Here is a 25,299-nt window from a genome sequence, read left to right as displayed (position 1 = left end):
AGCCACCTGTCTAAGGTTTGGTAACTCACCTCTCCATTTGGAGGAGGAGATCTTTTTCTACTCACTGCTGCTGTAATAAGAAAATAAAGTTCACACACACAACTTCACTTAGAGTCTGGAAATATACAAATAAATGGGATACAGTCTGCCATAAGGATCGTGTATTTCATTTGGGTGAACTTGTGCATAACAGGGTTTGCAAGGCACTTCGGTGGGTGTTTGAGGTAGACAGAGGACTGCTGAGCATCTTTGTATGGACGAGGAATTCAGAGGTCCCCCTAGCCCCTCAATATTGTTACGGGACATAAAACTTGTAGAGCAGAAATTATGCACTCCAATAGTGAAAAGAGCGTTTGCAAGAATACGAAGTTCATTGCTTGATTTGTACGATAGATCTGAGGTGCCACCTGTGGGGCTTGGTATGTTCAGAAGCAGCTGGTGTAAATAAGAATATACCAAAGGCAAGGTGAGCCAGGAGCAGAGGACAAACCTTACACAGGCAATGCTCTCATCAACCAGGCACAGTCCCATAGGGGCTGAAAACAGCAGGTAGAGCAGGGTGCTGATAACAGTGTCCTTCAATGGTCCCAGGCAAAGCAAGTGATGAGGCAAGTCCAGGATCCTGACTTAGGGAATCCAGTCAGGAGCAACAGGGCCAGAGACATGGCTAGAGACAAGACTATACTGTGGGTGTAGAGCTCATCCAGCAGGCAGGGACAAAGAGAGGACTGGAGACAAATTAGAAAATTCTTAGAAGGAGGGATCCAGGAGACAAGATATCAACAACAAAGGTTCAAGATCCATCCAAGAAATGAGGCAGGAAGGCAAGACTGGAGACAGTACATCTATGACGTAGCCCAGGCAGAGACTGACCCCAGGCCTGAGCCTGAATAGTCTTCTTGGGCCCGTGGGAAGGAGATCTGGGTGGGAGTCTCAGCAGAAGCTGTCAGGACCCTTAGGGCCTATTAGTGCCTTCAGGGCCCTGTGAATACCCAAGTGGAGGTACATGATTTGCAAACAGGAGGAAAGCAGTTTTATTACACCTCCACTTCCATTTTCCCCTATATGTTTGTTGTTTGTTGTTGTTGTTGTTAATTTCAATGTTGTTAATATGTTTACGTATTACTTGCTCTCCTCATTGTTGAACATGAGTCACTGGAAATATTTCAACAGTGGTGCAAATATTTGCACTCTGACTGGTTACTCATTTCAAAGACATGCTAGCTAGAAATCTAGAGTAATTGTTACTGTTATTAGACTAAGGTATTTGTAAAAATTGGAACAAGTTACTTGCGTGACTTCTTTGAAAACTATTTATGACATTTTTTCATATATTTTTTTCAAATATATTAATCTAAAAAAGACAGTAAGTCAGATTGCTCTTAGCATTTTTTCATTGTAGGTCCAGAAATAGTGTGTCCCTGAAAATTGAGTGACCAAGCATCTTATTTACTGACTGCATCAACAGTCATTAATTTCACTAAACTTTAGCTTCAATATCTCATCACATCTCTCAGGCAGTACTTAGAGTTCCATGTCAAAGAATTCACAACATAAAGGGACAAAATGTAGGAGGAAAGGCAGGCCACCATCTTCATTTCCTTGCTACTGTTCCTCTGCGATCTTGTCTTATGGTCCAAATCTCTTCCTTAGCTCAGAGCTTTGTTTCAGGTCACAAGGTTCAACATTAGAAGAAGATGGGAGCCATCAGACTGTTAGCCACAACTGTTATGGGTCACTTTGTGCTTGGTCCAGTACCTCTATACCCAGCAGCCATGCAGGTTGGCTCTGAATAAGTATGAGACGCTGTCTAGTAAAATCATTTTCTTCCAGCCCTTCAGAAAACACCAAAATATTGAAACCCAAATAAAATGTGCCTCAGCAAAGTCTGCCTCAGGGACGTATACAAAAGCAGTGGGCTCCAGCACAGTCTTCAGCCCTCACAGATGGCATCTTTCTTGCATATCATACAGTTCATGTACACAGTGTTCATCCTCACATATCTCTTATCCTGTCTTTTCCTAGAGAGAGCTGCTGCTGATGTCTGTCCATGGGAATGCTCATCACTCCCAGAGCCACACGTGCTGACTCACAGTCCTGTTGCATGACCTTCACGCTAACACTTGGCAACTTCTGTGTTCCCTGATTTTATCAGACATGGCCTTAGCGAGCACAGAATGGCAGAATTCAAATTTCTGCACAAGTTTCATAAAATTATTTACATTGATTAATTGTTGTTTTGTCAGCAAAACAGGTCTCCTGACAAAAAGCTCTGCCTATTGTTTGACAATTTAGCTTAGAGAGCCAACAAAGTTGCATTTTTCTTACAGATCCACTTCTTTAAAGTCTGGCAATTATCCGTTTGGATCATATTTTTTTTTCTGTAAACAGCACAGTTCTCGTCAGTCCCAATTCTATTTGTAGCTAACCTGATGAGAGAACAAGAAGGATATAATGACTTGTCAGCTTTAAATTCAGTACTGGATAAAAAATACTGGTAATATACTGGGTCAGGGTATTGGGGAAAGCACATTCAGTGACATGTTGAAGTACAGTTCCTCTACAACCATGCATAGGTGGGATAGGCACCCACAATCAATCCTTCTGGCCACTGAAGGATTGATTCTCATGAACATTAGTGTAAGAAATGTGAAAAAATCTCTGCATGCAGCCATGATGATGAACTGCAATGTAATGTAATAGTGAAAAGCAGGAGAAGGACCCTTCAGCTGCACGAATCCCAGCACCAACTCTATGTGACGGACATCACATTCAGTGGAGGTGGTATGCACAGTCTACACACTGAGAGTTTGGTGATGGTGATTTTTAATGGGAGAAGTGTGTAACAATGTCCCTTTGTATTCATATACACAAAAACTGTGACTGTGGTTGGTCTTGCAGGCAGAGGACAAATGTGTTTGCAGAGGTGCCCAGCAGGATCTGTTTAAACTGGCGGTGAAAGAGACCCAGAATAGGTGCCTGAGACTTTGGGAAAAGAGCTTGGGCTCATAGTTATATTTCCATGCAGAGTAATACACCTTTGCTTTTGCCAGGGGATACCTTCCCCTTCAAACCCACAACCAGTAATCACCTGTTTTCTTTTACTCTGGGATCTTCAAGCAAATTTTGTTGTTTCTTCTCATCTTCCACCTTTGACCCAATCCATATATATTTGGTATCTTTCTCTTTATTATCTATAAATTCCTGTGGAACAAGCAGAAATATGTTATCCAACAACAGAGTTTTTCTGCTGTGTTCAGGTCCCTGTCCTGTCCCATACACAGCTTTCGATGGAGTCCCTCACATGAAGGGAAAGGGCAGGGATCCAGCTACAGCAAAGCAGTCCATTACAGTGGCTTATACACATGACCACCCACAGAGATTTGATTTAGGCCGGTGCCCAGACCAACTAGCTTCTTGGCAGCTGTCAAAAAAACCCTCGACAACTGGAAATGGCCTCAGTGATGTTTCACACTCTAATGAGCCAGACTGCAAAGCTTTAAGGTAGTCTTGTTCCTCAAAGAACAAAGAGTTTCTCAGAAGAGCCATGACCTGCCATTTAGTCATACCCTGATACTCACATTTCCAAAGAAAAATGGGATGAAGGTTTGACTGTTTGAATTTCCATTCAGTAGTCAAATCAAACCTCTCTTCCCAGAGCCGAGTATTGGAGATGAGTGGGAAGCCCCAGCATTTCCTCTTCCCAGTCAAAACTGTGGTGGTTTCCACACTTGCTCCTCTTGTGCTTCTCTCTATTTCTTCTCTTGACCCTCTCTGAAATGAAGTCCTGTCCAAAGGGAGTCAGATGCTCTGCACCTGATAAGGCTCTTGCTTGGCTGTGTGTACACCTGATATTTGGGCAGCATTTGGAGGTTCACCTGGTGAAATGTTTGGCTAAGGTAGATGCTTGTGGTGCATTTTTTAGGGCTGCTGCAAGACTTACCATCTCAATTTCATCTTCAATGACAAGAAGACGGGATTTCTTAGCTAGACAGTTTCTTTGGCTGTCATCCCAGCTTACAGCCTCCTCGGAGAAGTAGTAACACCTTCCCCTGTGTAGTTGCCACCCTGGCGGACACAGCTCACATGTTTCTGTAGATGGAGAGAGGGAAACATTAGCTCACACCATTACTTGTTCCAGTTGCCCTGTAGCATTTTATGTTCCTGTGCCAGGATGGCTGGTCCAAAAGCAGTCAACCTTCACTCCAAAGCGTGGGTTCACTGGCGGCGGAAGGTTGTGAGGTTTGAAGGCTCCTCTGTCACTCCTGTTCTCAGCTTCCCAATCCCTTGCCTTGATGCTATGTACTTGTGCATTCCCACTGCACAACCCCTCGCTCTCCCCTCCGATGGATATGCCAGGTGGATATGTACAGGGAGGACCTAGAGGGCTGTGAAGACATTCATCTCCCTCTTGCAGTCCTTGTGAAGAGATACCATGCTATATGACATGATGCGGAGTGTATAGATTTTATATATGAGGTGACTGAAAACTACAGATGCTTTATTGAGGTCCAAATTTTGTCCATCAAGCTGAAGAAAGAATTAGAGTGAATTAAGGTGAATGCTGTTATTCCCAGATATACTCTCTGTTTCACTCACAGCATCTGTGAGGAACATCCCTCACATTTTCTGTCCTGGCTTCCTTTAATGTTTCAAAGTAACAGTGTCTATATCTTTTTTTTTCTCGTTACAATCAACACTCAGAAATGCATCAATGTTTACTAATAAATAATAGATCCATGGTGAAAAGGCCAGTAAGGTCTTCCCCTGCATGATTCTTGCAAAAGGGTAGGAAAGTTAAATCCTACCTACTCTTTGCAAACAGTTATTGTCTGGAAAGTGTTCTCTAGGATACAGGGAGGCTATGATAGATGACATTTCTGACAGCAGCCTTTGACAGAAAGAAAGGTCAAAGAAAGTACTAAAAATTGTATATACCAAAAAAGAGCAAAACTGACATCATTAAAATGTTAGTTTAGATCCAGTCACCACTTCTCCTATGGAGGAACACCGTGTTCCCCGGGTAGTACCAGTGATTTCCCATAAATTGCAGGCTGGCGTAGAAATGGGAACAGGGACCACAGAAGTGTGTACACAGCACATCTTTCATAGTTTGAAAGGAATAACTTTCCTCACCTTTTCCATCTTCACACAGTTCCTCCATTAGCCATTTCAGGAGCACCACTGAGACTGTTTTCTCTGAAGAAATGTGATTGTCAGTGCTATTTAGACCATACTGGGACAAAATTTCTGATTTTTCTGCTCTGCCTTCCAAAACTTGAAGAAACGAAATAAAAATAGAGATTATGATTAACAACAGGGTCAAGGAAATACAGTCTTTGCGTCCAGTGTTATACTGTGACTGTGAGATGTGTGTGTACGCATGTGGAAGGGTATGAACACCCAGTTGTGAGTATGTTCAGTGAGTATAACTGCCTGGCAAAGGGTGTAGCTGCTGAAAGATATGGTGAGTACAGGAAATGAAAATAGGTTTATGCCACATTTGATAGCTGGATGTATAAAGAATAAATGATATTTTGGTAGGAATTTTTGTTGGGGAAGTATGTGGTTTTTTTCTGAAGTTTTTCAAGGCTGTTTTCTCTTAGAAAATTAATATATTCTCTGGAACTTAAATTAAGTTAATATATATATAATAAATATATATTTATTAATAAATATATAATAAATTAATATATTCTCTGGAACTAGTTCTTAAATAGCTAGAACATGGTCTGGGCTGTGATATTACTAGTACCAGGATGTCTGATTAATTGAAATAACCTGAAGTCTGGTTTTTTTTCCTTTTTTTAACTATTTGTTCAAACCCACAAAGTAATTGAGAGAAATAGACTCAAAATAGCACCGTGGATGCAAATTTAACTTGTAATTCAGGAAGGTCAGATGCTCTGATTATCATAGTGATTTGAAGTCTGCCCCTACAGCCTTTCAGCGTTATTAATGATGAGGTAGACTGCAGCAATTCCCCTTCATCTGTGCTCTGTATATTAAATGTCAGGTAGCAAATGTTGCCTTTGGAACACTAGAATTATTTTCCTGTACATGTGTATAACTTGACACCTTTGATGCGATGCTAAGGGAAGTTTGTTTTTGGTTTCACTCTTTTTGTGAGGTTTAACCATGCCTATAATGAAGAGATGAAACTGATGGTAGGATTTACTTACATTGCTTTGCTAGCACAGCCATGGTGACCAGCAGAATGAGCACAAGAAATCCCAAGGCCAATGCCACGTAGAACCAGGCTGAGCGCTGCTGTTTGCAGCCTGGAAAGACAAGGGGAAGAGTGGCTTAAGCAATTTGCATTACAAAAGTTAGCACTGCCTTCATGTATGACTGCTTCTAATCTGGAAACAACAGAGAAATCATCTAAAATAACTCTGCCGTTTGGAGTATGTGGGGACATTTTACTTATCAACAATTTGCATCTATTTTGCATAGGTGAAAGTGAAGTTGAAAGATCCTGTTGTCAGAAAAAGCAAATGATTTTCAACCAGTTATTCCATTAAGAATTCTCTTTTTCTCTTTTGAAATAATTTTTCAAGCATTGCCTCTTCCCATCTACCCACTCACACCCTGCAAAGCCCTGCAGAGCAATTCCAGGGAGATGTCAGGAATGATCTGTGGTATGCTCTCTGGCCATGCTCTCCTGTGTTAAAGCGCTGGCCATGTGGCTGAAAGCTAACTTACCCAAACTCACAAAAAAGGCAAAGATCCCACACTGACGGCACAGCACAGAGAAATACAGGTGGTCAAGCATCTCTCCAGCCATTTGGCATTCATCAGTTTCTGAGAGTGTAATACCCAGGAAAAGGCAGGACCCGAGGAAATTTGGGGTCAAGGTGTCATTTCCACAACCCACAAAGTTATGCTTTCATAACTACTCTTTTTCTGATCTTTCCAGGGTGAGATGAGAAACTGCCCCATTCTCCAACTGCCTGAGATGTATTTGCAATGTTCCCTCTTAGCTCACAGAGCTCCATGGGTCTGACCTTGTTTTGCAAATGTCCTTCAGTAGAGAGGGTGACAACCCTCAGGGCACAGACTGCGAGTAGAGAGCTGGGACTGCAAATAGTGCTCTGGGTATTAGGCTACTTCCCAAGCCCCACTACGGCTGTTCCTGCAGAGATAGAGGTGAGTCTGTACTTATAGGAGGGTTCTTCAAACAATGCAGAATTTTACTTTCCTTTACTATATTTTTAATTCAGGGCACAAAGGCACTAAAAATATTTTAAAAATCTTTTTCAATATCACTTTTGCAGGATAATCTGAAAACCCAGTGAAAAGAAACGTGACCATACGAAATGAGAAATCAATTCCTTACTGGGAGATTGTATGTAAAGACTCTTGATAATAGGTTTTACTGTTGGGTAATAGGAAAGACCAAACTATAATTAGTAACCGACAACCAAACAAAATAGCACAATACCAGAAACGGAAATCTCTGATCTGCTGCACCCCTTGGGTTTCGTCTTCACGCGCAGTTCAGCGTACGTGATCATGTTTCCTGTAAGGAGTAGGGAAATGCTAACATTTGTGGTTGAATGAGCCATTAAGTGGAGAAAGAAGAAAGAATTATACAGGAGACGGAGTCCGTATAAAAAGGGACATGCATTTCCAGAGCTGCTGGTTCAGCTTTTTTTTCCTTTTTTTTAAAAAAAAAAAAAACAGGCAAGATGATGACTTATCATTTCCTGCTGCTGTCAGGAAGTAACTAAAAGCCTCCTCCATAATCTTTGCTTGAACTAATTGGGTACTGTATGGCTGGACCAGGAGGCAGCCAGGCTGAAATTTCATTAAGACCTGAGTACCAGCCATAGAAAGCTTCCCAATGTTGCCAAGCCATCTCAAGAGGTACCATAGAGACTTATTGGGCAGCAGAGCTGTGATTGCTTTGCAAAGCAGGTGGACCGCAAGGGGAGAACTGCAATTCACAGAAATACTTCTGCAGCAAGGTGGTTCTGGCCTGTGAATTTTTATGCTAGAGTATTACATGAAGCCTGTATTAGCAGAGGAATGGACCTGCTGATTTAAGGCATCCCTTTCCAAATGCACATTGCCAAAACAAAGCAAGAAAAGCAATTAAAATAGAGTGGTGTGAGTTAGATGCACATGATTTCACTACTGAGCACATTTTCAATTTTGCTTTCACCAGGTATTTAGTAGGGCTACTAGCTAATTTTATGGATGATATTTGGACCTTTGGTACATTGATCTTCTCTCCATAAATAGTGGGTTTTAATCAAGCTGGATCAAGAATAAGCTGCTGTGCTACATCCTTGGTTTCTGATCATTGGTTTTTTAAGAAGTACTTTGTGTTTTACATAGTCTCACTGGTCAGGAAAGAACTTGGCAGAAAAAAATGAAGAGAGTTTCACTGGGATGAAATGAGGTAGCATTTGATATGAGTTGCTGAAGTGTGGAGAGGTTTAATGTAAGAAAAATAATGAGGAGTACTGAATGGAAAATGAGGTTTATTCATAGAGGTAAGACCTCCTATGTTTTAGAGAACATTGCCTGATACATTTTGTTGTTTGATGTATTACAATTTATTGGCTCAGTGAACTACAGAAAATTTCTAAATTGCATTTAACTGTACAGATAAGTAACTGTTTTCAGAAAGAAATGCTTGTAAGCATTTTTCTTCTTAGAATGTAAATATTTTTCAAAGTACAGTAGTGGGGACTTCTAAACATTTAAATGCACTACCCCTATAAATGGAGACACTTTTTCAAAAATACATACTTCAGAAAGTCTGTTACTATTGCTAAATATTTTCTCTCCCAAATAAAGGTACTTTCCTTTAAAAATGTAAAGAACACATTTCAAACGGTATAAATAATTTTAAAAAATCTTATCCATGTAATCTGAATGTTTCAAAAAAGAGATTATTTCTATTATAGTCTGTATTGGCACATGACCATTTGAATGTCAAGTCCTCAGAAGTCAGCAAGTGGTTTGAAAATACCACGTAACCTGAATTTTGCCGGATGCTTACACACCCTTACCTAGTTCAGCAACAAGGAGCCCTGGTTCTAGGTGGAGACCTCTGTCACTTACTAAAACTGAAATTTCACTTCTTTTCTATATGCAAATCATCAAGTGCAGAAAGATATTTCTGTTTACTGGAAGCTTCTACTTTGTGAATGTGCAGATTGGGAGTGCTCCTGGCAGTTCATTCACACCACAAAGTCAGGCTTTACAGCAATTGTGCTCTTGTGGTCGACAGGAAACCAGGTTGAATCTCAGCCAGCAGTGTATCATTATCACAGTGGTGCAAGCCACCAGCATGGTTCAGTCTGGAGAGCCCTGACTTGCAGGGCAGGGAAAGTTTCTGTGCTGCTCCACTTGCTGCCGTTGTGGCCAGGGCTGGAATGTTGTGTCCAGGTGGGGGCCACCCAGTTTAGGGAGTCTGGGGAAGCTGGAAAGGGTCCAGCAGAGGGTGGATGGTAAGATGGCCAGGGCATTGAGCACCCACAAGGGACCAAGGAGTATATGGAGGGGTACAAGTAGCTAGGGGGCAAAATAAATGCAGCCTACAACTATTTGTAGGATAGTTAGATGGTGGAATTGAACTCCCAATTTTTTATTTTTTATTTTTTTTCTAGATGAAATGCCTTGTATGTAATCAGTTATGGGCAATAATCAGGTTGCTCTCAAACATTTCTTGAATACACTAGGAAGTGCAAACTGTCTTTCACTAGAAAATGGATGTATTTGTGTAACACTTTTCTACTTTTAGATGTGTTTTGAAGCAACATAGTAGCACCTGCTAGTCCACCAAAGCATGTGCACAGATAGTACCACCCACTCAACATGACCTGCTAGAGCATTCAGAGCTCTAGCTCAGATCTTGTCCTAATTCAGAGCACCTGACCAACTGCCGAAGTCCAACAGATTGTGTAATGACCTACTGCTGACTTTCAAGTTGGAATAGGATCACAACAAATTCATTTCTATCACTCTTCTGGATGCAGCCTCACAAATTTATATCCACAGACGTGTTTTATTCCTACATTGTGGTAAACAGTGTTTAAACACTTTGTCCACTCTATCGTGTTTATCCCAATAGTTTTCAATAACTGAGCTTTTCTTATCATTAGTCTGCAAACTAATGGATTCTTTGCGACTGTGCCACCAGTGATTTCTTTTTTTTTAATCTTTTTCTGTATCCTGTTAAAATATACTGAATAAATAACCTTTGAGATAAGAATAGTAAATGGGAGAACTCCAAGAAACTCTGCATAATATGACCAAAAAAAATCCAGCTCTCACAGATAAAGAAAAGATGAAAAAGAACTGGGCCCTGTATCTGGAAATAGACTTTCACACCCAAATCCAAATTTTACATATTTAAAATACCTACTCAATTACTGCAGAACCTTGGCAGACATTCAGCCCCCAGCATGTTTATCTTTCATATGCACCAAATCTTGACGCAGCTATACTTTAGCAGGACAAATTAGCTATGCCCCTAGCCCATGCATTTTTAGTATCTGCTCCAGTAAATTACATCTAATAAAGCTCATACACAGTGCAGCCAGGAGGAGGTGGGCATGTTTGACTTTCCAGTAGCCCAGTAATTTGAGGTCTTGCCTGATGTTTCCTGCCTTTTTTTCCTTTGCCTGTTTTTCCTTTTTGTTTTTCCTTTTTGCCTGTTTTTCCTTGCCTGATGAATCCACAACTTGGAGTATTCATCTGCTGAATTTGCAGTGGTGACTCAAGCCAGCTCTCCTTCCTCCCTGGTAAAATTTTAACCATGCCCATCTTAAAGCTGCTTCTTTTTCTGCAAGATAGCCAGACATCCCTGGCCAAGAGCAAGACTGGCATAAGTCTGGCAAAGGGGGATTTGTGGATAATAGGCATCATCCAGTGGACATTTCATTGTATCACAGTCAGCGTAGAGCTAAAGGGAGAGCTTGTGACACTTGCCACAGACAGTCCCATCAGCTGGTAGTTAGTGCATTCACCTTGGAGCTGAGACCCTCTCTGTGAAAACTGGCTTCAAATTCTGTCTTCAAACTGGAGAAGGCATTTAAACTTCTTCATGTAGGGTGTGACGAGTGGTACATGCTAGTAGCATGTCTGGTATGTAGAAGCTGTTCTGTCCAAAACAGCCTTGAGCCCAGCCCACACTGGAGAGAGATTCTCCTAGCCCGTATGGAAGGATCTAACACCCAGAAATGGCTGACTGAGCAGCAACTTGGGTCATTGGTCCTCTCTATTGGCTGCTTTTGGCAGTTCCTAGCTCATTACATCGGGTTTTATGGATCACAAACTCTCCCTCATTAGCTCTAAAGAATTGTTGAGCACCTCAGTAAGGGGCCGCTATGCAGTGGGGTACCTTAACACTAATAACTGCAGCATTTACAGTGAGTTTAAGCATGTTTCAAGAACATTGGTCAACATCTCTGTCACATTTCATGTTTATTTGTTTTTTCTTTTTTGCCTGAATTTTTAAAAATTACAGAAAATTCTGTGGGTGGATTTGTGTTTTCTCCCATTCTTCCCATGGTAGAAACAACTCTTTTGCTTTTGATGGGCCTCTTGGAGTAAAGGAATACTTGCCAGCTGGATGAATATATATGAATTCCAGTAAAAATGTTAAAACTTCAAGGAAGGAATAAGCAGCTGAAATCATTCATTTGAATTTTCTAATGCATGATAAAATGTCTCAAGGTTTTGTCCACTTTAATAGCAATAACATCTATGTTAGTATATGTCGATGAAGAAGACAGAACTAATTGTCATTAGGGGATATTTCTAGCATATTCTAAACTTATACTGAGGAGCTGAACTCCATGATCCTTGGGTCCCTTCCAACTCAGGATATTCTATGATTCTGTTCTATGATTCTATGATGCTAGGTCTAATATTGTCTAATACTCTTTACTGCTTCTTCCATTTGTGCAAAAGTAAGTAGAAAAAATATTACTGATAGATTTCAGATTTTAAAAATAACAGAAATCTTAACAACACATTTAATTAAGACACACATCAGACTTGTAAATGCAAGCCCAGTTGAATAAAATGTGTTTGAATAGAACAAGATATTAGGGTGAAGGAAGATGATACTGCAATCTATAAGTAGTGAAGGAAACGCTGTTTAAGATATTTTCTGTGTATAATTAAGACAGCACATCTGAGACTTGTAGTAATACTGAGTATATATATTTCTGATGCTCGTATTTTGTAAAGGAGATGCAATCACTGGTGGATGTACAGGAGAAGATCCACAAAAATGATTGGAATTCTTTAGAAAGCTAATTACAATGAAAGATGTAAAAGCAAAAGGAGAATGAGAGATGAATGAACTACTCTGGCTAGTAATTTAATGTGAGAAAATACTGAGTGCTAAAATCTATTAAAGGTTTAACAAGAACTATCTCGAAAGTAATGAGAACTTCCATTGAAAATTAAAGCCTGGCCAATTCAAAATCAAGATTTCCTTTAGAGAGTATGATCAAGAAACATGTTTGAATGTTTTCAAATCAAGATTTGACACCAGTCTCCCTTTGCAAATAAATTATATCACCCTAGAAACTGGGTAAAATTCTGAGTGTACAGTGCTTTGCACTGTACAGGTTACACCAGTTTGAACAGCCTCTGTGAATGTACGAATAGAAAGTGTAAGATAGATTATTCCATTAGATATCTAGTTCAAGTGAAGTCATTTTTATCTTTCAGATAAAGCTTTTGCAAAAATATAAAAAATAGTGTATTATTTGTTTACGTGCATTCAGAGCATCATCAGCATTATTAATCTTCGCCGTAAGCAGAACAACATGTTCTAAAAATGCTCATTATACAATGTTGCTAAATATATTAATTTCTAATGATCATTGAAAACATGAAAATATCATCTTATTATGACCATTATACATTTTCTGTTTGCTCAGGTGGTGGGAGACCTATAATGTGATTCCGGGAAAATCAAAGAGGAAGAGCAATAGAGTTTTAGGAGTCATTCAGTATTTCCTTCAGTGACACTGACTGCACTTTTGACTGCCACTAGTTTTCTGATTAAGTTTAGTATCCTCTTTCCATGAAAACATTACAAAATACATTGGTCTGATTTTTTGGACTAGGTTAATTTGGTGGAGCATATCCTAACAGCTTTCAAACATAGTGTACATATTAAAAATAATGCACTTTGTTTAAAAAGCTGCAACTTTTTTTTCTTCTTGTTCTGTTACTTAAAATAATAGTCCAGAACTGAGACAGAGCTCCATAGCAATACTGACCTAAGAGCAACTTTTCTGATTTGTATCACCACATTCTGCAACTTCTCGCCCTTCTCATGACTTCTGCACACAGCATGTTATAGCATTCTTTTAGTATCAAGTGAGAAAAGAAAAGAAAAGAAAAGAAAAGAAAAGAAAAGAAAAGAAAAGAAAAGAAAAGAAAAGAAAAGAAAAGAAAAGAAAAGAAAAGAAAAGAAAAGAAAAGAAAAGAAAAGAAAAGAAAAGAAAAGAAAAGAAAAGAAAAGAAAAGAAAAGAAAAGAAAAGAAAAGAAAAGAAAAGAAAAGAAAAGAAAAGAAAAGAAAAGAAAAGAAAAGAAAAGAAAAGAAAAGAAAAGAAAAGAAAAGAAAAGAAAAGAAAAGAAAAGAAAAGAAAAGAAAAGAAAAGAAAAGAAAAGAAAAGGAAAGGAAAAAAAGAAAAGAAAGGAAAAAAAGAAAAGAAAGGAAAAGAGAGGGAGAGTGAAACAGAGGGAGAGAAAACAGTATTTGTCCAAGAGCTGATTAGATGTTTTACCTGGAACTGATGTCCGAGAAGGCGTGCTTGGTCTTTCCCTGGGTAGCATTGCTACATCTACGTACGTGATATCGCCTGCCATTGATGAGCAAATCCCTCTGAGTTATGGAAAGAGCAGGTTTAATACAGTGGGTTGCATCCTGTATTAGCTTTGCCTGCCTCCAGAAGTATACATATGCTGTGCTATGGCTCTGAGGGACGCTGAGAAAGAGATAAAAGGAAGGAAGTTACTTCTTTCAATACAGCTTCAAAGCCTGTTTTCAGCCACCATTCTGTCTCTTCTTGTATGATCTCTTGCCCTTCAGAATGCAGGAGAAAATGAAGAAGAAAAAAACAAAACAAAACAAAAAACACACTATTTTTATTAATATAAAATGGCCCAAACAGAGGAAAGTTTCTAGGAATACACAAAAAGGGACTTACACAAGTACAAACGCTCTTCTGGTTCACACAAAATAGCTAAAGCAGTACAATATGGCTTGTGGATGTATTAGACTAGTGCGCGTGATCTTACGTAACTTATTTACCTAAAAGGAAGATAAACAAGATATGTATCAGTATAAGACATTTTGGGGCTAATGTAATTACAACCACAGCTAGAGCTTTTAAAATGCAACTCAAATTCGAACCCGCTCAATCCACTAATTGTTTAATAACTGAATTTAGGTGATATTAACAGTGCAACACATTTAATTCTAAATAAAATAAAAAGTAATACAATCAATGTCTTTTATGAGAGTGTTTGAATGCTCTTATATTGCTCTATCAGTAATTACTAGGATGAGAGTTGCCGTTCATTAGGTGGTTTGAGCTGTTCCCTGTTTGACACTAACTCCACAGTCAGAAAGTCTGAGTTGCTTTTAATTCCTTGGTCATGACACCTGTGTTTGCTGCAGCATATTTTGATGACAGTGTTTTTGTCTTCTATATTGAAAAGAAAAACCACAGATTTGAACTGAAACTTAAGGCCCTTCTATAACCTAAAAAAATGTTTCAGAACATAAAGACATAAAGTACTGTGCATGAAGGGTCTGAAATTTCCTGTTAAGAGCTATATTGTTGTTTTTGTGCTTTATTCCCACTTAGAAAATTCCTTCAGAATTCAGCACAGATAGGGTTTACAACCCTATTAATATTAATTGAAAATAATATTTCTATTCTGTTACATACCCTATTCTCATTTTCTATTACATTCAACGGGACTATTAGAACCTTATAAATTTAAAAAAAAAAAAAAAGTTTATTTTTGTGATCTTATATTACTGATCTTTTCCCTTTCTACTCTCAATGTTGGTAACAGCGTTAAGCACAGAAACCAAAAGGTTTAGGGAAAAAAATGAACCTTCGATAGTCATGGAACAAATTACTCAGAAGTACTGCTCAGGTGCAATTTATATGCAACATATCTGATTTGTTGTTATTCTATCAGCCACAAAGTTATCAGTATGCAGATGTGGATACTGTTAACTGGATACTGATAACGTTTGTTTTATGACGATCTACATACCAACTGTATGACTGGTCCAATCATGACACAAAGCATTTGCCCTCTGATTGAATCAGTTTCCATCGTGGGCCCCTGAAGTTCTTAACATCATTTGCAGCAGGATATTTTTGCTCTGAAATGGAGAAAAGAAATTTAAAAAAAAAAAAGTTTGTTTTTTTTTTCTTTTTTTTCTTTCCACTTTGATCCATAAAGGAGAGCAGGAGAGCTAAAAGGCCAAAGAGCTTGCATGAGCTCTCAGTCTTTCTTTCCATTATTTCATATACACCTAGGCAGCATTTTATCACATCGCTCTCTCCTAAATGATTCAAAACCATTAAGATCTAATCATGTATAGTCTGTGCAAGCATGAGTCTTTTTGAGCTAGTGGAAAAAACCTGTGTTTCTATTTTAAACATCCCTCTCCTCTCCTCTCCTCTCCTCTCCTCTCCTCTCCTCTCCTCTCCTCTCCTCTCCTCTCCTCTCCTCTCCTCTCCTCTCCTCTCCTCTCCTCTCCTCTCCTCTCCTCTCCTCTCCTCTCCTCTCCTCTCCTCTCCTCTCCTCTCCTCTCCTCTCCTCTCCTCTCCTCTCCTCTCCTCTCCTCTCCTCTCCTCTCCTCTCCTCTCCTCTCCTCTCCTCTCCTCTCCTCTCCTCTCCTCTCCTCTCCTCTCCTCTCCTCTCCCTGCTGAAATACATTTTCAGACCCGGACGTAACCTCAATAAGCATGCGGTGCAGACCAAGCTATTACATCCTTTATGACTAAAAGGTTCTCACTTACCTGAAAAAAATGATGAATAGTTATTTTCCACAGCAAACTTACAAAATACCCATAAGCATTTCTCATTTTGGATTTGAAGTCTACTTGCTGTGCTCACTGTTAAGACTTAAGGAAAAGGAAGGTGATTTTTAATTTCTAGAAGGAATAGGGGTATGGAAGTCTTTGAAGGGCATTTTTCTTGGATTCTTTCCATTCTACAGAAAAACCATGGTTTTGTGGTGTTTTGTTTTTTTTTTTCATACTTTTAAAAAGGATATTGCACTGCTACAGTATTTTAATTTAAGTATTTCCTTTAGAATTAATACTTTCAACTCTGCAAGTATTTTCATTCTGTTCTTTGTTTTCAGTTTAAATGCTGACTTTATTTATGAATACCCAGCTGTGGGTCACCAAGGTTGACCCACCGATCTATTCCTCACTGTATGGTGCTGATAGCACTTTAAGTCCAGAAGGAACAATCCTGGCTGTTTTAAGAAAAGGCCATTACAGAGCCAAGGGATGACTGGCTGCAAAACAACCAACTACTCACAGAGATGAAGGAAGGTTTCCTTTTCCTTGCCCACGTGTGTGGGGGTGGCAGTTCCCTCCAGCTTGAAGGGTCAGGACTCTGGGGTATGGAGCATTACCAGCCTGCACACTTCAGGATCATGCAGGAATGTGGGGAGGAAGGAATCTCTGGAGGCCTCTTGTCCAATGCCTGCTCAAAGCAGGGCTAATTCCACAGCTAGATCAGGTTGCTCAGAGATTTGTCCAAGCAAGTTTTAGAGATCTCCATGGACAGAGGTCTCACATACTCCCTGGGCACCTGTAACAGAGCTGCACCACTCTCATGAAGGAAGAAATTTTTCCTTCTGCCCAGTCACAGTCTCCCTGGCTGTAATTTATGCCCATTGCTTCTTGTCCTTTCGCTGTGCCCCTTTGAGAAGAGTTTGTCTCCAGCTTCTCTGTAATCCCCTCCTTGCATGTTACCTAACAAAATACTACAGATAACAGACTAACATTATGCTGTATAAAGCAAGAATCTTTCATTGTGTGCCATGTGTCTTAAAATAAAGTATTGATACTTGTTGTAAACTCTCCTAGAGTTCATCTAGTTTGTTTAGACAGTGTCACAGCTTCAGTTTTGTAATATGAATATTGCAAAAATCTGAACACATTTTTTGCTTGTGACAGCCCAATGTGTTTTACTGATGCATTTTGGAGTATAAATGCTTCACAAGATGAGTCTATTTAAGATTATTTATGCCTTGACTGTCATCTTTTCACATATAATCATTCAGTTGTAACAGTATTTTTGGTCTGTTACTCCTGTGTTAAAAAATAAATAAAAAGTTGCCCAAATATCTAGATGCATCTTCACAAGTTTATATCACAACTGTAAGCGGGGTTGTGTGCCCATGTTGCCAAACTTCTCCTAGGATTCACAGCCATGTCACGTCATGTCCTTTGACTTCTCCAGGTGGAGCCTTACCTCACTCCCATCTTCCCTTCCAGCCACCTGACCAACATGCTTAGCTAACATGCACACAAGCCCTCGTGAGGCCTGTGAAACAGCAGGGCTTGCTGTGCATTAGTCACGCACGTGTCAGAGGCTGCAGGGAGGAGTGGTTTGTTGTCCCCGAGTTCTCAGACTGTTTGGCAGAGCACGAAGACACCTGGCAGTTCAGACCTGCTTGCAGCATCTGCTGCCTCAGGGAAAGATGGTGGGGGTTGTTGCCTAGGATTTCTTGCCCATCATTTGGAGTCTGGCTATCTGGGGCTTAAGCAGCACCGCTGAGGTAGCCAAATGAACGAGCTCAGGTTCTTCCCCACCTTGGCACGTGTTCCTGACTGCACATAGACACATTCTCTGCTGCTAACGGTCGTGGCTGAGTAATGTCAGGTGGTGATGTTTGGGTGCGAGCACAGATATCTGTTCCAGTCACACACAGGGCAGATGTGATAATAACTGCAGATTGCACCCCATCTGTGGGTGTGACGGTGTGTCCTCCACTGCGTGAAAAGGCACGAGTAGACAAAATGGCAATGTGGGCTGCAAAGCATAATTCAACACCTTTTGCCACAGAACATGCAGTTCAGCCCAGGCATCCAACTGACTCATGGTGCACATTTTGAAGAACTTGAGCTACTTCTCTGACAACAAAATGGACCTCTTTATTTCCCTAAGGCTGAGCTGTAACACAGAGCTGATATGTGTGAACCCCACGCATACATCTCCAGTTCAGGTTTTGGTTCTAAACCCCGTGCAACAGCAGAGCCTGTATGTGCAATGCAGTCAGTGCAAGAGCAGTATGCATGCAGAAGATGTGATGAGAGCTATGACTACAACCAAAGACACTTTCTCCCATGAACGAAAGCCTGTGAATTGTCATCCCACACTGTAGAAAGAAGAAAAAAAAAAAAAGAAAAAAAAATCATCTCAACAGGGTAAACCCATGGATTTACCAGAAAAACAAAAAATGAGCTCAGAAAACCAGCAGTGCCTGGGGATTGCAGGCTGAATATTTCTACACCAGCAGTTTAATGTTCAGCAGGTGGGACCTGGGTTAAATGCAAAGAAGTCAGGATTAGGAGTCTGTGAGATGGATTCTTCCCCGTGCAGTTTTTTTGTTTTGTTTTGTTTTGTTATTTCCACATGTGTGTGTTTTGTGGTTTTTGGGTGGGAAGTGGGGTGCTGTGTGAAGGGGGAATGTCAACTCTTTTTTACTCCTCAGGTTCATTCCCAAAGATGTGGCTGTGTGGAGTATTTATTGTGAGTGCCATTTTTCACTGCTCAGCAGTGATGGGGTGAATATGTGGACAGAAGAATGTGCTCAGTCTCCTGACCAGTTTGGTGATGGCATGTCAGGAAGGAGCTGGTGAACACCCCTTCCAACACACTGCCATATTGCTGTCTCTCCTTTCCTTCACTCTCACACAATGAATCAGTTTTTCTTCGGAGCTTTGAGTCAGTGAGCCAGTTGGGACCTGTTCCTTAGGTAGTATGTGCTCGGCAATGTCGTAAGGTATGTTCTGGTCTTCTGGAACACCCGTAACTGTGAACTGGAGAATGGCTGCTGGGAAAAAATGCAGTGTGTCTTTCTGCAGACCATACATCTCCACAACAGCATCTAGCACTTTGTACAACAGAGGTTGTCTCTGCGATGTCATAACAGATGTTTTGGTGCAGAGCTGCAGATCATCCCAATGTGACCACAGCGTTGTGGCTGAGTGAACACTTCTTGGTTCAATGCAACTAACTGTAACACCGTGTGCTGAGTACATCTGTACAGTGCAGGGCAGCATCACGCCATGTGGACTTAGGAGATGAAGCCTCTATGTGTTTAGGCCTTCTGCGGTATGCTGTATTTTGCCATGCAGACATAGCCTGCCTTTCTTCAGGTCTAGCAGAGATCCCATATCTTACCCTCGTATATCACAACATATTACCATTTGGGCAGCATTTTAAACTGTGTTTCCACAAGCACTTTGCAAAGAAGGGTCTGTCACTGTTCCCAGGATGCAGATGGAGGAGCAGAAGTCAAAAGATTTACCCAAGCTCACCCAGCGGCCTGGTGGCAGTGGCTAGAAGACTGCTTAGCACCCCTGACCCTCAGCACAGCACCCTGTTCAGTAGGCCAGACTGATTATGAATGCAGCTTGCACCTAATTTGCAGGTAGTTGCTTCACAAATTGTAGTGCTTGAATCCAGATAATGTCAGATTCCATCTTCCCATATATTCCAGAGCTCTTTCTGTAAATGCCCTCAACATGTAAAGCCAGAAATTCTTTGGCCAATTACAGTATGTATTTACTGTCACAGTAATTTTGGGGCAATCATTTTCTTTCTGTTTATGAAATGAGAAGCCTGTGGGACCTTTGTCCTTGGCTAAAGTTCACATAGACAAGAGTGCTGCTCTGAGTGACCTCATCTAACTTTAAGGTTAGCCCTGCTATGAACAAGAGGTTGGACTAGAGAATTCGAGAGATTCCTTCTTCCTCAGTTTATTTGAATGCTTTATTTTTATTTTTATTTTTATTTTTATTTTTATTTTTATTTTTATTTTTATTTTTATTTTTATTTTTATTTTTATTTTTATTTTTATTTTTATTTTTATTTTTATTTTTATTTTTATTTTTATTTTTATTGTTGTTGTAGTTGTAGTTGTAGTTGTAGTTGCTGTTGTTATCATTATTATTATTTTGCCTCTGGAAGTTTACAGGAACACAGACTGAGACTTACAGCCAGCAACAGCCCTTCCACAGAACTTGCAGTGCTCTCTAGTGTTATTTCTTTACAACTGCAAGTACGTGGCACCTTTACTTTTTTTTTCCTTTTTCTTTTTTTCTCCTTTTTTTTTTTATTTTCCCCCCCAAAGAGGCAGAAATACAGTTGTGAATAAATTATTCTTGAGCATAAAATTTTAAGATTCAAAGGCTAATTCTTTCAGTTACAGCTCTGTAGAGCATCCTGGGACCAGCTTACAAGAAGCCAAAGGTTTCATTCACAGCTTCTGTTTGATTAATTCTTTGGAAACTATACACTATGCTTTAGTCTTTACAGATTTTTTTATATAAGGACTATCTAGGAATCCATTAAGAAGACCATGTCTGTAATATTTTTCATAATATACTGTTCAAGTTTTAATCAAATATATTTTTGTCCAACAGAAGGAAACAGATCAAAATCCAGAACAGAGTTGGTGATCAAAATTCCTCAAAGAAGAGGAATAAAATATGTGACCTCACCTCCTGCAATATTAGGTAGTGGCCCAGTTATCAGTCTTTAGGAGTCAACGCTAGCAAAATTATAGCACACTGCCTGGGATGGCACAGGACAGAGAGGAGAGGCTGAGCTCAGCCCCTGGAGAAGCTTTAGCAGTAAAGTCTGGATCCTGGTTGGTTTTCTATACAAGGCCAACTCCCTACAAAAGCACCATGTAAAGCTTTGCAGAGGAACAAACCTTGCAAGCTAACAGACCAGCAGTTTACTATGAACTAGAAGGCTGACTGAGCGGTTTCTAGAGCTAGAAACTGATGACCGGAGAAAAAGCATGTGATTTTTTTCGCAGGTAAGTGCAACTCATAGTAACTACCTAAAGAATCAGAACTCCTTAGCCTGCTTTCATGGTTTCAGCATAAAAATGTACTAGTCAGAGGGATCTCAGGTTACCCCACATATATGAGAAATCTGTTTTGTATTCTTCCGGTTTACTTAGCACCCCAAACGGATGGCATTTCTGTTTAAAAAGCTGTGAGTGTAATTAGATTAAAAGCTTGTAATAGGAATAAAACAAATCCTGCTTGGATAATCTTTCATTTCTCCATTTTTAGCTTGTTTATTTTGCATTTTTTACAGTAATACTTGGTTGGCTACATGAATTTTTCTTTTGATAAGCAATGTAGCATTTCCTTCTGGTTGCAGCATACTCATTCAGCATGTTTCATTGTACATCTGTGTGCCTTCTGGGTTCCAGAGAAATTTACACAGCAGTTAAAGTACGTAGGCTACTTGGCTATGCAGGCTTGGCTGGATATCCAAATACAACCATTTTTCATTTTGCAAGTAGCTGGATGACATCTAACTTACAGAAACCATTGCATTTGTATTTCACAGAAAAACTTGAATGATGTTCAGAAGGTTAAAGCACTTAATGTAGAAATAGCAAGATAACCGTTCAGATGAATAAATGACAGTGTACAATTCTCCACGTGTCGTTGGGATTGATATCCACATAATATTCTGATTATATCCATAGGAAATGATTGTTCACTCTTCTGCAGAAAGTCTGTGAGAGAACATGGAAAATATCAATGAGACAGCCCTGTAACCTAGTTAATGTGATTTTCCCATTACTAGCAAAAAGTGACAGGCTTCTATCTAACCACACAGGATTTGTCTGCATTTGCCTTGGGCAGAGCTGATTTTAGCTTGTTTTAGCAGTGACAGCAGTTGTCTAGCAGTCAGATTGCCTGACAATAGCCTAATTGTTTTGAGTTAACTCTGTGAATACCAGAATTATAGATTATCCTGAGTTGGAAGGGTCCCACAAGGATCATCGAGCCCAACTCCACACAGGAATACCCAAAAATCAAACCATATGTTTGGCTGTGTTGTCCAAATGCTTCTTGAACTCCACCAGGCTCGGTGTCATGGCCAATTCCTTAGGGAGCCTGTTCCAGCGTAGAAGACCTTCTCTGGTATTGAGTAACAATATTAATCTCATAGGCTGGAGTTAAGCCAGTCTGTGGATGGCGGCCTCCAGTGATCACAGAACACCATGAATGCAGTTAATGTGTGACCTTGTGGTCCTGGCGAGTATCTTGCTTACACTCCAGCCCATTCTATAAGAACTGTTGGAGCTGGGGAATGGGATTACTCAAGCTCTCACAACCCGTTTTTATAAAACCACCTCAGATGTTGACAAAGAGTTTGCAAAATGTAAAGCATTAATACCCAAACCTTCCTGTAAAGAGATCACATGAGCCAGCATATAGGCAATGTGGTCAGTGACACATAGGCTAGATCACGAAATTCAGGCTTTAAAGGCAAAAGCAAGAAACTAAAATCTGAATTAGGAGCCTGTTGAGTTAAAACACAGAGGAAGTAAAATTGGAGAAGGGCTGAATCTTGAAAACAAGGTAGAATAAAGACTGGTTATGAGTGAAGATCAGGGAATTATAAGAAAAACTAAATATAAGTACAAAATGTGCACTGTAGAAAAAAATGCAAGCCCTTAAAAGAGAAGGGTGTGGGCCCCTGAGCCTGTGAGGCTCTTACAAAACATCCTGTCATGATGAAGCTGACTTTGGTCCAGAAAGTGACCCTTCCACAAAGCAGTGCAATGCTAAAAGTCCACATCCCTGGTGCTAAGGTACTGCCAGTATTCAAAGTGAATCAATGTGAATCAAAGTTGTATTGTGGCAGTTATTTTAGCTGGTTTTGCTTTCTTTTTGGTGTTGCTTATGTATATACGAAAGGAAAAAGGCATAATACTCTTTTTTGTTTTAGGTCAATTCCAATGAAGTTAAAATCAAGAGAAAACTATGAATAATGGGGAAAAAAAAAAAAAAAACAACGAACCAATTACAAGGTGTTCCCGTCTCTAATCAGGAGAAAACCTGTTTTTCTCAGTGAAGATAAACATGCCTCTCATTCATAATAGTGATCGTGATCTTTGCAGGTCTCTCTCCCTGGGCTGTTCTATGACTAAGATTCTATGTTTGCACATGTAACATATATATACATGGATGTGCTGGTGTGTACTTGTAAAACTCAATATTTTAAGTGCTATATAAAACAAAGCTTAATCAATTAAGTTTAGAAATCATAATATTAATAATATTGCTGACCATAAGTCAGCAATGTGCCTTTGTGGCCAAGAAGGACAATGGTAGGTGTCCTGGGGTGCATTCGGAAGAGTGTTGCCAGCAGGTTGAGGGAGGTGATCCTGCCCCTCTACTCAAGTCCTGGTGAGGTCACACCTGGAGTACTGTGTCCAGTTCTGGGCTCCCCAGTACAGGAGGGACATGGAGCTACTGCAGTGAGTTCAGTGTAGGGCTACTAAGATGATGAGGGGACTGGAGCATCTGTCTTATTGGGAAAGACCGAGGGAGCTGGGCCTGTTTAGCTTGGAGAATAGAAGGCTGAGAGGAGATCTCATCAATGTGTATAAATATCTGAAGGGAGGGTGTCAAAAGGATGGAGACAGACTCTTTTCAGTGGTGCTCAGCGACAGGATGAGGCAAATGGGCACAAAGTGAAACACAGGAAGTTCCATCTGAATGTGTAAAAACATTACTGTGAGGGTGACAGAGCACTGGAACAGGCTGCCCAAAGAGACCATGGAGTCTGCTCTGGAGACACTCAAAACCTGCCTGGATGCGACCCTGTGCAATGTGCTGTAGGTGACCCTGCTTGGCAGGGGGGTTGGACTAGATGATCTTCAGAGGTCCCTTCCAACATCAGCCATTCTGTGATTCTGTGATTCTGTAATAATCATAAAATGTATTTTAAAAAGAATGCATGCTATCAAGTATACATTTACAACATTGGGAATGGGAAGATTGCAAGTTTGTGAAGTGTTATATAATGTCAGAGATATAAAACAGATATGTAAAAGCGTATGCTTCTGGGCTGGATAGAAAACCGGTCATAGTGGTAACCAAGAGTTCCTCTATTACAGAGATTTCAGAAAACTACGTGAGTAGTATACTACCATGTTCCAATACTACAAAAAATTTTTTTTGTTGTTGTGAAGGAGTTAGCCAGATAATTTTAGAGATGTATAACAACATTGTGTACAGCACGTGTCCACAAATTGTATAAAATCTGTGTATAACTTATTTGATAAGAGATGTGTATGTAAAGTAACACTGGAGAAGGATGTGGTTTTATTTACATCATACCCACAGAAGCAATACCCAGCTCACAGAAATCATTGCAATTGTATGCTGTTAGGCTCAATACATTTAGGCATTGCTAAGCAATTTTCAACAATTTTCAGATAATTGCCAGAAATGTCAGAGCACACTACTCTTACACCTAAAGCCTGACATGTTGCTCAAAAGCCATAAAGGGAAAGGTTACTGGACATTTAGTAAGTAACCAAAGAACCCACATTGCTACTGCAATCCAAAATACAGCATTGTTGGTGGAAGGGCCTCTTAGAGTGATCTCCCACAACTACAGCAATTTGGAACTTGGCTTTACACCCTAGAGTCATCATTTTAATCATTATACTGATTTCTCTTGGCTACTAAAATGCTTAGTATGTTATAGTTATACTAACAATGAAGAACTACAGATTACTCTCAGACCTGTACAAGTTATCTTAAGGTTAGAGCAGAGAGAAAAGAGCAAATTTCTCTGAGATCCACTGCCCCATCATGATCAGTAGCCTTGAGATGTAAGAGGGTTGCAAAATTAAACAAACAAACAAACAAAAATCTGACTTGTAAGAATTGTCTGTCAGTGGACTATCAATAGTGGAGTGATTATAGCCCCGTAGCCCCATAAATATGACTTTGACATTTCTAGTGCGCTAGTAGAACAAAGACAGACAATTGAATCTCACATCCAACTTCAGGAGGTATTTATGGTATTTTAAGTTTCAAATTCTGTAGCACTGAATGAAGTACATGAAACCAATTTTTTTTAAAATATACTAGATTTTGACTTGCTCTTTCACAGAGTCATGCTGGCTTCCTATGTTGGTCCTCTAGTGGTAAGATATGCAGGCACATTTAAGTGCATAGTTTAATTATAACCTCTTCATCTAAAATAAG

At 39.9% G+C, this 25,299-nt stretch overlaps 2 protein-coding genes across 3 annotated transcripts in view; both read right to left on the bottom strand.

Moving 5' to 3' along the window:
- Positions 1-1,117: 1,117 nt before the first annotated feature.
- LOC106046310 (killer cell lectin-like receptor subfamily F member 1) lies at positions 1,118-14,626 on the bottom strand. The gene is made up of 8 exons (XM_013197250.3): positions 14,194-14,626; positions 13,771-13,971; positions 7,445-7,522; positions 6,183-6,281; positions 5,137-5,277; positions 3,944-4,092; positions 3,092-3,204; positions 1,118-2,429 (listed from the first exon to the last, which is right to left on the bottom strand). The coding sequence occupies exons 2-8, from the start codon at positions 13,850-13,852 to the stop codon at positions 2,297-2,299; spliced, it is 795 nt and encodes a 264-aa protein (XP_013052704.1). The 5' UTR covers positions 13,853-13,971; positions 14,194-14,626; the 3' UTR covers positions 1,118-2,296.
- Positions 14,627-21,324: 6,698 nt separating this feature from the next.
- LOC106046297 (killer cell lectin-like receptor subfamily F member 1) overlaps positions 21,325-25,299 on the bottom strand; it is a 39,178-nt gene continuing 35,203 nt past the window's right edge. Inside the window, exon 12 of one of the 2 annotated variants that reach the window (XM_066977186.1) lies at positions 21,325-21,800. The gene's annotated coding sequence lies outside the window, so the exon portion shown is untranslated. The remainder of the gene's footprint in view (positions 21,801-25,299) is intronic. The other variant, XM_066977185.1, reaches the window with a different exon arrangement.

Source organism: Anser cygnoides, chromosome 1 (genome assembly GCF_040182565.1).
Source record: "Anser cygnoides isolate HZ-2024a breed goose chromosome 1, Taihu_goose_T2T_genome, whole genome shotgun sequence".
NCBI lineage: Eukaryota > Metazoa > Chordata > Aves > Anseriformes > Anatidae > Anser > Anser cygnoides.
This window is presented reverse-complemented; position numbering and strand designations above follow the sequence as displayed.